Source organism: Cnephaeus nilssonii (assembly GCF_951640355.1).
Source record: "Cnephaeus nilssonii genome assembly, chromosome: 12".
In the NCBI taxonomy this organism is placed as follows: Eukaryota; Metazoa; Chordata; class Mammalia; order Chiroptera; family Vespertilionidae; genus Cnephaeus; species Cnephaeus nilssonii.
Window position 1 is genome coordinate 75,157,887 of NC_137083.1, and position 13,162 is coordinate 75,171,048.

The window sequence follows — 13,162 nt, forward strand, 5'->3', positions numbered from 1 at the left end:
AAGCCACACTCACCAGCCAATCAGGAGCAAGTATGCAAATTAACTCAATCAAGATGGCTGCAGCCATGGAGCAAGCATGAGGTTTGGGTTTCCCCGGCAATGGAGGAAGCCAAGCTTCCTGCACACCCTGGTCGGCCCAGGCATCCCCTGAAGGCTACAAAGTTTCAATTATAGAAGATAAATAAATCCCAGATACCAGGGCCTCTGCTTGGGTCACCGGGGGGCGTGGTCAGCCTGCAAACCACCACAGGCCCTCGTCCAGGCCACCCCATGTCCCAAGGGAACCCCCACCCTGATCTGGGACACCCTTCAGGGCAAACCAGCTGGCCCCCACCTGTGCACCAGGCCTCTATCCTATCTAATAATACTCCTATTAATAAAAGAGTAATATGCAAATTGACCATCACTCCAACACACAAGATAGCTGCCCCCATGTGGACACAGATGGCCGCCACAAGATGGCCAGCAGGGGAGGGCAGTTGGGAGGGACCAGGCCTGCAAGGGAGGGTAGTTGGGGGCAATCAAGCCTGCAGGGGAGGGCAGTTAGGGATGACCAGGCCAGCAGAGGAGGGAAGTTGGGGGCGACCAGGCCTGCAAGGAAGGGCAGTTGTGGGGGACCAAGGCCTGCAGGGAGGGCAGTTAGGAGTGACCAGGACTGCAGGGGAGGGCAGTTAGGGGCAAACAGGCTGGCAGGGGAGCAGTTAGGCATCAATCAGGCTGGCAAGGGAGTGGTTGGGGAGTGATTAGGCTGGCAGGCAGAAGCAGTTAGGGGCAATCAGGAAGACAGGAAGGCAAGCAGTTGGGAGCCAGCAGTCCTGGATTGTGAGAGGCATGTCTGACTGCCCATTTAGGCCTGATCCTGGTAGGATCGGGCCGAAACGGGCAGTTGGACATCCCTCGAGGGTTCCCAGATTGGAGAGGGTGCAGGCTGGGCTGAGGGACACACCCCCATGCACGAATTTCATGCACCGGGCCTCTAGTTTATTATTATATTTATCATTTATTATAACAATTGCCTATTGATGTGTTTTTCCATAATTATAACTTCCTGAGGTAAGAGGCTATAGATTATCCATATGTGAGTTCCCAAGCGCTTATTATAATTTATGGTGGATAGTGGGTATTCAAAATATCTATTAGAAGAATAAATAACCCCTCTTATAATTAAATGATATGTTTTATAATTAAAGGTTCACTGAAAATTAACTGTTTCTCTTTGACTTTTTTATTTTAATAGATTTTAATGTTGACATTATTGACTCTTTAATTTCTAAATTTATATTTGATGTTTAAAATTTTCTTTAATTAAAATTGTTGTCCTGAACTTTGGAAGGAGTGATATTTGAAGCTTTACAAAGACATACAAAAATATGCATACTTTACTTTATTATATAGATCCTTTTCTGAAATTAAAATTTAATATGGAAGGAGAAGAACAATGTTATGATGATATTCACAAGACATGGAAAGAAGGGGAGAGTAGAAAGAATGCTACACATTTATTCATCAGCATTTTTTATGCCACTATTATGTGTCAGGCACTGTGTTAGCCACTGGGAGTACAGATAAATAATAAATTCAAAAAGGACTCAGGAAACGTAAAGGGGAGACTAGAAACATTTAATAATATCTTTCTTTTATATCACAATTGTATATAAACCTGGGCCCTACCATCATCAACCCTCAGTTTGTCTTTTGCCTCAAGTTGTCTAAAGTTATTTTAATTATACTCTTTAGATATAGTTGGTAATATGATGGATAACTTGAATTTCAGAGTGGGATTTTATTTATAGATATCTTCTAATCTAGACCAGAGAATTATCTAAAACTAGAATTTAACTATTTAAATATTATAAATAATGTAATAAGCACCTTCAAAACAACTGCTCAAAACAGTAACTGACTCTAACCATTTCTGTCCCCCAACTTGCCCCACCTGATAAAACCTTATCTTGAAAACCAGGCTTTCTTGTTTATATAACTTCTATAATAATAAAAGCCTAAATGACCATTGTGGCGGAATGACCAGAATGACCAGAACGACTGGTCGCTATGATGTGCACTGACTACCAGGGGGCAGACACTCAATGCAGGAGCTGCCCCCTGGTGGTCAGTGCACTCTCACAAGGGGAGCACCGCTCAGCCAGAAGCTGGGCTCATGGCTGGTGAGCGCAGCAGCGGTGGCAGGAGCCTCTTCCGCCTCCGCAGCAGTGCTAAGGAAGGAGCAGCAAGCAGACAGGCGGTAAGGAGTGAGGGGTCCTGGACTGTGAGAGGGATGTCCACCTGCCGGCTTAGGCCTATTCCCCACAGGCCTAAGCCGGCAGGTGGACATCCCCTGAGGGGTCCTGGACTGCGAGAGGGTGCAGGCCGGGATGAGTAATGCCCCTCCCCCCAGTGCACAAATCTCGTGCACTGGGCCTCTAGTTTTATTATATTCTATGTGTTCCTTGGCATATACATTTAAATTATTTTAGGTATTTTTAGTTTAGATAATAAAATAACATCCTCTGATGTAATGTTTGGAACTGTTCATTTAATATATTTGGGTAAGATTTATTCATATTGTTGTAGTTCTCTGTGGTTTATCATCTTTGAGTGGTATATAATATTCTTTTTGTGTTATGACATAGTTTTATGTTTACTCATTTAATGTGCATTTGGGTGGATTCAAGTTTATGCTGTTGATAGCAATTTTTATCAATTAAGTGGTATAAAAGAGCAACTCCTTAGGTCTTTTTATTTCTCTGTCCTTTAATAATGCTGACCATCTCTTTATGTATTTGTTGGCTAATTGCATTTTATCTTCTATGAAGTGTCTGCCCCTCTCCCCTGATTCTTTTGAAATCTATGTGCTTTTTCATTGATTTGTGTGAGTTCTTTATATATTTTAGTATGTATTTGTGTTGATTTTGTGCAATGCAAGCATCTTCTTCAAGTTTGTAATTTATGTTTTTTCATTATAAATATATCTTTTTTAAAATTATCTTTATTGTTGAAGTTTTACAGATGTAACCTTTTTCAAATGTACCACAGCTTTTTTAATCCACTCATCTACTACTGGATATTTGGGCTGTCTCCAGATCTTAGCTATTGTAAACAACACTGCTATGAACATAGGGGTGCATATATTCTTTCTGCGTGGTGTTTCAGGATATTCAATTAATATTTGACAAAGAAGGCAAGAGCATACACTGGAGTAAAGACAGTCTCTTCAATAAATGGTGTTGAGAAAATTGGACAGGTACATGCAAAATAATGAAACTAGACCACCAACTTAAACCATACAGAAGAATGAATTCAAAATGGATAAAAGGCTTAAATGTAAAATTTAAAACCATAAAAATCGTAAAAGAAAATGTAAAAAGAAAAATCTCAGGCATCTCACATAGCAGAATTTTCACTGATACATCTCCTAGGGCAAGGGAAACAAAGGGAAAAATAAACAAATGGTACTACATCCAACTAAAAAGCTTCTGCACAGCAAAAGAAACCACCTTCAAAATGGAAAGGGAACCCACTGTCTGAGAGAATATATTTGTTAGAGATACATCTCATAAAGTGTTAATTTCCACGATATGTATAGTACTCATATAACTCAACAAAAGAAAGACAAACAATCCAATTGAAAAATGGGCAAAGGACTTCAATACACACTTCTCCAAAGTAGATATATGAATGGCCAAGAGACATGAAAAAATGGTCAACGTCACTAAGCATCAAAGAGATGCACATTACAATGACAATGAAGTATCACCTCACACCTGCCAGATGGCTATCATCAATAAATCAACAATCAAGAGCTGGAGAGGATGTGGAGAAAAGGGAACCCTAGTACACTGCCAGGGGAATGCAGACTGGTGTAGCCACAGTGGAAAACAATGTGAAGTTTCCTCAAAAAATTAAAAAGGATGTCCAATTTTGACCCCTTGACCCCACTTCTAGGAATATATCCTAAGAATCCCAAAACACCACCCAGAAATAGGATATCTTTTAATGAACAAGTTTCAAATTTTGAGAAAGTTCAACTGATAATTTATTTTGAGATCTGAAAGATATTTACATTTATTTTCTACTAAAAATTTTAAGGTTTGTGACATTTAAGATAGTAATTGATCTTGAGTTGATTTTTGAATATATGGTGTGGTAATTTCATCTTTTCCCATAAGAGTTGCATTTTCCCTATCTCAATTTACTAAAAAGTTCCTTATTTCCTTGCTGTCTGACATGCTATGTTTGTCGTATACCAAAGTTCAGTATGTTTAGATCTATCACTGAGTTTCACATCTGTCTCTGTGCCAAAATAGCTGTCTTAAATAAATCTTCAAAAAATCTCTTAAAAGGTAGTTTCTTCCTTCCTGCTCTTTCTCATAAATATTCCAGCTATCTTTAGTCCCATACTTACGTGCTTTAGAATCAGATTTTCAAATTTAGTAAAAAATTCTATTGGAATTTTTATTAGAATCTAATTGAAAATAGATCAATTTGAGAGAGAATATCTTCATACTACGTTCTTCCTATCTATGAACATGGTATATTTCTCAGTTTTTCTATGTCTTGATACAATTTTATTAATTGGAATTCTTACTACACATCTTCCATTAATTTTTTTAATAGACATTAAATTTCATCTATTTCAGCTTCTCTTTTTTGTATTTATCACTGAATCTAATATTCCCCCTATATTTGTGTATAATAAATACAAAATATGTTACCTAATTATTTGTCCCCAAAATGAATTAAAAGCAGGGTCATTTCCTTTTGATTCAATCATTTTTTTAAAATGAGATAGTTTAGAGAATTGAGTTAAAAAAAATAATTGCTAGACCTGGCTGGTTTGGCTTAGTGGATAGAGTATCGGCTCATAGATTGAAGGGTCTTGGGTTTGATTCCAGTCAAGGGCACATACTTTGGTTCCAGGCTCAATCCTGGGCCCTGGTCTCTCACATCAATGTTTCTGTCTCTCCCCCTCCTTTCCACTCTCTCTGAAAATCAATAGAAAAAATATCAATGGTGAGGATTAACAACAACAAAAAAAGATTGATAGCATTTTGGTTAGGCAAAAACAAAAGGCTTTAAATGACTATTATTGTTCCTCTACAAGTGAGATTTATTTTCTGCATTGTTATGGGAATAAAGAGGAAGCAGAAACAATTAAGTGATGTTTAATGGTTTATATATTTTTAAACCATAGATATTATGTTTAAAGAGAAGAAAAAGTGTGTCAGCTTACAATTATATTCCACAAAAATAGACCTTTACATACTTATTGGTGTCATTAAACAATATAGATTTATAGATTAATTCAGTATCAATTATGTAAATACTACTAATGAAATTATATTTATATAGAAACATTATTTTCATTCATGGATCCACTGGAAGTTACCAAATATTTTAGGTTAACTTAAAATTAAGCGTCATAAAAACAAATAAAACTGAATTACTTTCTTAGTCTGGATGAAAGAATTTGTAATTTTCTCATGATTTGTTGAAATAAGATTAACCTACCTGGGATTTGGATCAACATTGTCTATTGAAAATAGACTATTATACATATTACACATACCAGCCATTGCCAACTCTCTAGATTTCTTTTATTGCAGATTCAGCTGAAACAGAACAAGAAAATCTGATAGATTGACTTATGACATAACTTCACAAAGTGGGCTTTTTCACTAAAGTTTTGTTTTTGTTTTTCTGAGTGTCATGGACAAATCTAAATGTAATGATTCCACAAAAACACCTACAAACAGATTACATTTGAAATTAGAAGGTATTTATCTTTCTCAATCAGTATGCAGAATACAAAAGAAAAGGGAGTATAACTTGAATCATTTTAAAGAAAGAAAATACATGCTTTCGTATGAGCAATCTGAAGTCTTGGTTGTAAAATTTGCCTGTGGCAATACACACAGAAAGTCTTTTAACTGTGTATAAATTTAGCTGCCTTTCATTTTTTAGTGAGTTTAGTGTGTTTTTCTTCTCCTTTTCTAGAAAGAAAGAGCTAATGTTATATCAATCCAAGTGAATTTTGATTAAGATAGAACACAAAAAAATTAAAAATTGGGATGTTAGAAAGCAATTTCCATGGCCACAAATGAACTGTCAGTTCATAAAACTTTATCAATTAAACTAAGAGAAAAATGTTCTCACTTGCAAACATTAAATTCATGAATGATGGGATAATCTACATTTACTTTTATTTTTATTTTGGTTATTAAAGTTTTAATACAAGCAACATATTCTTTGTTAGAAATATGGCATTATGTAAATTACTTTTGACTTCTTTTCTACAATAATATATACCTTTGCATCATTCTGAGGGATCAATTTTATGTGAAAAATATACAAAGTAATAGAAGAAAAGATGAAAGTTTACATAACTTTAATTTGGTTTGATATTGGTTTGAAATCCCCCCTTTATAGAAATACTTAGAAGATATTTTCCCAGAAAAATGTATAACATTTTGTTTTAAATTTAACAGTAAAGAAGAATCATCAGTAACATCAGATGAGAATAACTTTGAGAATTCAAAGATTACAGGTAATCTTATTTTAACTTTTAAACAAAATCTGTCACTTTTGTTAAAACCTACAATTATAACAATCTTACATAGGTACAATTATATTAACTTTTCAGATACCCATATCCCAATAATCGTTTGTTCCCAAGAGGATAAGGAAAACTTGGAAACCGGTATTCAAAATGTAAAAGATGTAAACAGGGACCATGATGAACACGACAGGAAAGAATTAGAGCTGAGGGTAAGTGCTCTGGTTGCCACGTTATTAGAGAAGATGAATCCATTTATGCTTCAAAGATGCTGCAATGCTGGCCTTTCAATAGCTTCAACTAATGTAATTTGCAAATGTGAAAGCACAGTCTATTCTGTCCTTGCATCTCTGGCTTGATCAACAAGACACTTTGATTTCAGTGCGCTGCTTCTGCTCTGTACAATGGTGAATTAATAGCATTCATTTTTTTATCTCTTTACCAGAAGCTCTGAGTAATAGTTTGTAGGAATTACAGAAGAGGTAGAGCTATTCTGATGTGCATTTCTAATCTTTGTGACAAGTGTACACTTAGCATAAACTTATCTGTAAAATGAGAGGGCTGCACTAGATGATGTTAGGGTTCTGTCCAGCACGACAAGTATTGCATTTAGCAGCATTTTTTCTTACTTACATCTTTGTGAGAATCTCAATGTTCTATATCATTGGACAGTATTAAATTACAAAATAAGAAGAAAATATCCTGTGCCATATTTTTAAACAGGAAACAAGTGCAGTACTGTAAAATGTAGTATTATATTTGTTATAAATTTCACACTTGGTGAACATTCAATCTATTTGGAATTTTGGGGGGATGGTTTAGATAGCATTTTTATTACAAAGGAAGAAATAAGAGAAATGAATCATATAATGTAATTTATCCTTTACTGTAGTTGGTTGGAGCTCTTGTCATTAAAATACATAGATTCATAATCATCCAAGATTAAAATTTGCTTTTTCAAGTGTCAGGGCTGAAACAGAAAAGAAATAAAGCTCATCCTTTTTTCCCCACACATTCTCCCTTTTCTATAGTGATATGGAAGCTGCATCACTGAAGTATGCAATTTACTTTACTCTAACTTTAAAAAACTACAAAGTTGTCACCCATTGTGAGAATTCTCAGCAGCTGAAAGTTAACATTGCCATTTTTTTTCAAACAACAGAATATAATGAAAGAGCCTTAAAAAATCACATACTTCACCAATACATCTCATTACAATGAGCAGGCTCAAATATAAAAGTTTGTTTAGAAGTTACTGAGATTGAATGTCCAATAAATGAACAGGGAGCTATAATTTAGAAGCTAATTTGCTCCATGCTGACATTAATGCATAAAACAATGAAGCTCTATAATAGATGGAAATACAACCAAATCTGTGGAACCCACAGGCATTGGCTTACAAGACAGCTGTGCAGTTGACAAGTAACATGAGCCTTATGTGAGAAGAAGGGGAAAACGTAAGATTTGCATATAATTATTGAGATCATGCAAATGTCAGTTATGAGGAGAGGGAAAAAAAAAACACACACAGGCATCTCACTGTTAAATCCTGACAGTTGGCATCACTGAAGAGCTCAAATACATTTGAGTACCAGTTGGCAGAGGGTCATTAAAACAGAATTTGCAGAGACATTAACTCCCTCACTTTTCTTTGAGTGACGTTTTGCTATTAATAGTTTGCAGAGGCTTTGCAGAAAACATATTAATAAGAGAAACTGTAATAGGGGCACCTACAGCAAGTGTGAATGCAGCAAAGGGCACCCAGGAAGCTGCTCTCTAATTGATTAGCATGGAGCTATCAATGTGTATATCCTAAGTGAGGAGAAAGTGCAATGACAAGCAAGAATAGCTGAATAATACAATGTGATATTTGGAAGCTGGGAAGGAGAGTGATTAATTTTGGCCCCTTTTCTTATTAATATGATTCCCAAGTCATAGCCTGCAAGGATCCCCCCAAAACACCTAGCTTCCAGAATTTGTACTAAATCCACAAATGAAATGAGCCAAGGAAATTTACCGGATAATCAGTAGCCAAATTAATGAAACCTATCTAATCCATTTTGTATATTTAAAATCGGTTGGTCATTATTTCTTGTTGTTTTTATTCCTTAAGATAAATCAAGACTTAATAAGAAGCACTGCTTCCAGAGATGAAAAGAATACATTTTCAACAGATCCAGTCAATTTTCCAAATACAGGTGAGGTGTTAGAGAAGAAGCATATTCATGATGAAGTATACAGTGACTTCCTTAAAAGGACTTTGTCTCCAAGTTCATCAGCAGAAAGCTCCTTAAAGAGAGATTTTTATAGCAATGAAAAATATTTCTCAGGAAATGAGTGTAGTCATCAACCTTCAGAGGAAATTACTTCAGATATGAGAAAAATCAAGCCATCATTGGGAAATACTGGTAGTGATGACTTAGTGCAATTGCATATTAGCAACAAAGAAGTATTGGATGATAACGCCAATCCAGCTCAAAGGAGAGTCGGTGTGCAAATATCTTGTCCCTCTTCGGATCAACTAATGGAAGACAACCTTAATAAAAAACATGAAGGAGGAGCTGTGAAAATTAAAATGAAAGATTTGGAATGTTTAAGAAGAGATTTCCATTTGGAAGAATCAATAGAAAAGGGCTCTTCCAAGGAAGATTATGGAAATGGTAAGAATGAGGAGCAAAGAATGCATCTGGGTGTTAATGAAAAACAAAGCAAAAATCTTCAATCAATCTTACACGACCAAGAAAAGATAAGCCACTCTGAAATAAGTGTGAAAGAGACTGGAGCTAGTAGCAGAGGACTAACTGTTCTGCAGAGTAAAGACAACTCAGCTCCCAACCAGGCAATCAGAGAAGATTCATTTCAATCACCAAGAGGAACTCTAAGTTGGGGAGAAGCGGTGTTAACAACCACAGAGCATGATCTCTCAATTAGCAAAGGCACTACTTCGGGAGAGATGCCTACTCAAGTGTGTTCACCAAGAAATGGAAATATTTTGAAGAATGATTATCTTTTCCAAGTTGAAGAAGAAAATGTAGATAGGATTAATCCTGAAGATCAGAATAAGAACAAACAGCGTAAAAAACGATGGAATTTTCTGGAAAGTCAGGGAAAAGCAAGAGAGAGTAAGACACATACAACCCAGCAGGTCAAACAACATGCAGATTGTGAAGATACGTGGGGGGAAAGAGATAATACAAGGAGTTTGACTGCTACTCCTACAGAAAAATTGTTTACCTGCCAAGAAACAGTGAGCTCCGAACTGTCTTCTCTAGCTGATCGTGATGTTACTGAGAAAGCAGGAGCAGGTACTGCTTATATAATTAAGACAATATCAGAAAGTACTCTAGAAAGCACGTCTGCTGGAGAAAAAGCAGTAATTGCTAAGCTACCTCAAGAGACGGCACGAAGTGACAGGCCCATCGAGGTAAAGGAAACAGCGTTTGATCCACATGAAGGGAGAAATGATGATTCACATTATACCTTTTGTCAAGGAGATGCAGTAGGTGTAACCTATGATGATGATTTTGAAAAAACATCATATTTAGATGTTTGTAATGTACATGTAGATGAAAGGGAGAGTGACGAAACCATATCTATGCACAAGCCTGCAAAGACACATGACAGGAAGAAACGTGGCACTGGAAATATAACATCTGTAGAAGAATCCTTACAGGTCATTAGCAGCAATCAAAAAACAGCCTCAAAACTGAATTTGGGAATGTCACCAGTAGATAAAAAAATATTTTCAGAAAATAGAGATCCCGGGCAGGTCCAAGAATTATCAAAGGAAAGGGGTACAGGTGCTGTTATTCAGTCTGCTTTAAACGCAGACACTAATAGAGCATCTGAGAATGGCTCTCATGTTTCCAATCACCATGCTAAAACTTCAGTGTCATCTTATGAGCAGGCAATTGCTGTAGATAATACAGGTAGTACCATGACTCTCCAATCTATTCGTACTAAATCAGAATATAATTGTAATCCAGCAAGCGAAATCCAGGGTATTGACAAATACCCGTATGCTGGGGATACAACTGAAGAAGTTTCCCAAAGTTCAGGAACAGTGAGATCAGTTGGCAGAAGAGAAACACATATAGGAGAATGCAATGTGAAAGAGTGTGTAGGGCCAGTGGTTTTAATCACTGAAGCTGTTGAAAACATAGCAGAGGTAAGGCACAAAAATGAAGGCTTACTAAACTCTGGACAATCACCATGTTTTTCAGGTGACAAGGAATCTGAGAGCTCTGCTTCTGCTAACCTCCCTGCCCACGAAAGTCAAGCTCAAAGCAGTCAGTCTCTGCTTTTGAAATACACCAACTCAAAAATATCTTATTTCCTATTGTTTCTGATATTTCTTGTAACCATCTACCAGTATGACTTAATGATTGGCTTGGCCTTCTACCTTTTATCCTTGTACTGGCTATCCTGGGAAGGGGGGAGACAAAAAGAGTCTGTCAGAAAGAAGTAGCCTCAGCTCTATTATTACTCTCTCGTCAAAGATAAGCTATTTAGCCCCAAACATTTGGGTGACTGAAAAAGACTATTCATTATTCAAAGAGCCAGTGCAGTTTTTCCTCTTAAAGGATCATTTAAAATGGAATGCGTATGAAGTTTGCTCCTTCATATAAGTAATTATCCTATATAGGACCATTATGTTTGGATCATTAAATACCTATATGAATATGAGATCTGAAGCACGTCAGGTTGAAATTAGGTACAGCTGTTGCTCCTTCCCAGGCTGTGAAGTTGCAATGCTTCACGTCTCTTCACCACTTCAAGTGCCATTTCTTGCATTCATTACTTTTGCAGTAAAGCTTCATTTTTCCCCCCCTGAGAGTATTTTTTCCCTCTATGGTTTTTAAAAATGGATAAAACATGGACAACAGCAGGGGACTTTTACTGTTTTTTTTCCAGTATTGGCCATGAAATTTACATTTACCACTGTATCATTTATCATCACATTTTGATCAAACCTTTCAACTTCAATTTAAGATTTTTAAGAACAACACACATGTATATTAAGATATGTGAACTAAAATTGAAGGAACACGTGACTTGCTTAAATAATACTTTACACATACACATACCTTTCACCTCCTTTATACCTACAAAAGCTGGGCATTCATAAACCAAATCTGAGAAAGACTGAAACAATTTGGATATGACCTTTCAATTCCACAAAATGTTGTGGGTGGCCTGTTTTTAATCTGCTTTTCTCTTATAAAGAGAGACTGTGTAACATAATTGAATGATTTCAATGTCAACTATTATTCAAAGTTGAAAATTTAAAAGTTCTACAAACATTGCTTTATAATGAATTGTACCTATAAAACTTTAATTAATAGTAATAATTTTAAAATTCTTCCAAATGAACTGTTCTACTTGGTAGTATTTTTTTGTCCTCAAAAATGTTTTTAATCTTTTCTCATTATAATACAATGAATTCTTCTTCCAGATGCATTTAGATAACAAACAACTAATCACTGGTGATATTTATTATATAATAATCAGGTTGTTAGGTAATAACTCACAATGTAAACTAGGCACATAAGCAATATGGAAATCTACTGAGGGAGATGACCCAAAATAGCAGTGGTTTGGGCTGTTGTTATTATCTATGTCTAAGTCTGTGAAATAATGAACTAGTTATTTTAGTCACAAGGGGATAATGCAAAGATCCTTATACAGTTGATTTACATAACCATTTATTGAATGACTACTATATGAAAAGCCCTGTGCTCTGTTCTATGGCAGAGCATTCTCTCTGATACCCTGAAAGGCTAGTCCTCAAGAGGAGGCATAAATATGCACTTTGACACTTATGACTTAGCCAGGAGTATGTAAAAGAGTCACATTGAGGGGGCCCCTTTGGGTGATTTTTTTCCATAGGAACTTTTTTCATAGAGCATATAGCATTGATCTCCAGAAAGAAAATGTTTTTTGTTTATTTACCTGTAAAGGTAAATCCAATGAGTAACACTTGCATATATCATTCCACAGATCTAAGAAACATTCATTTATGAGAAGATAAAATTAGAGTGAAACATTTTAACTGACTTTCATGTGGTAGTAAATGAAAGTTGAACAAATACAAACATCTTGAAGTAGAACGTAGGGCAAATGTTTGATTGAGAAAGCACGTTTTTATTAAATACAAGTGGAATACTATAGGCTGTACCTAGAACATTATCTCTAAAATTGCTGTCCTGATAACTTTGTTGACAGATTTAAACTACAATGGAATTAAGGTTAACATTTCTTCAGTTCTTAATAGTTTGGCTTTTTCATTCTATCTTTAAGAATTTCCGTTAAAATGCCATATCTTTCTACTTCAAAGAACACTATTACTTCATGAACACAGGTACATGGACTGTAATTATTCCCTTATGCATAAAAGAATGTAACTTATTTTATTTTGTTTATTTGACTTTTGGTAACATAAATGTATTAACATTCTCATACATCTTTGTAATATGACAATCAAAGGATCTAAATAGTTGTGTATTTTTCTGCATGCAATAAAGAAAAAATTGGTGATTTATTTGACTTTGCAAACATTACTTATGAAGCATTTGAAATCATAGTCCTAAGGATTTATAAAACTATTGC

At 35.7% G+C, this 13,162-nt stretch overlaps 1 protein-coding gene across 1 annotated transcript in view; it reads left to right on the forward strand.

Annotated features, from left to right (window-relative positions):
- Positions 1-11,021, forward strand: part of PPP1R3A (protein phosphatase 1 regulatory subunit 3A) — a gene marked incomplete at both ends in the record, with an annotated part of 54,721 nt that extends 43,700 nt beyond the window's left edge. Inside the window, 3 exons of the mRNA XM_079786230.1 lie at positions 6,486-6,544; positions 6,641-6,765; positions 8,667-11,021. Coding sequence (XP_079642356.1) covers positions 6,486-6,544; positions 6,641-6,765; positions 8,667-11,021 — 2,539 coding nt within the window. The remainder of the gene's footprint in view (positions 1-6,485; positions 6,545-6,640; positions 6,766-8,666) is intronic.
- Positions 11,022-13,162: the final 2,141 nt, after the last annotated feature.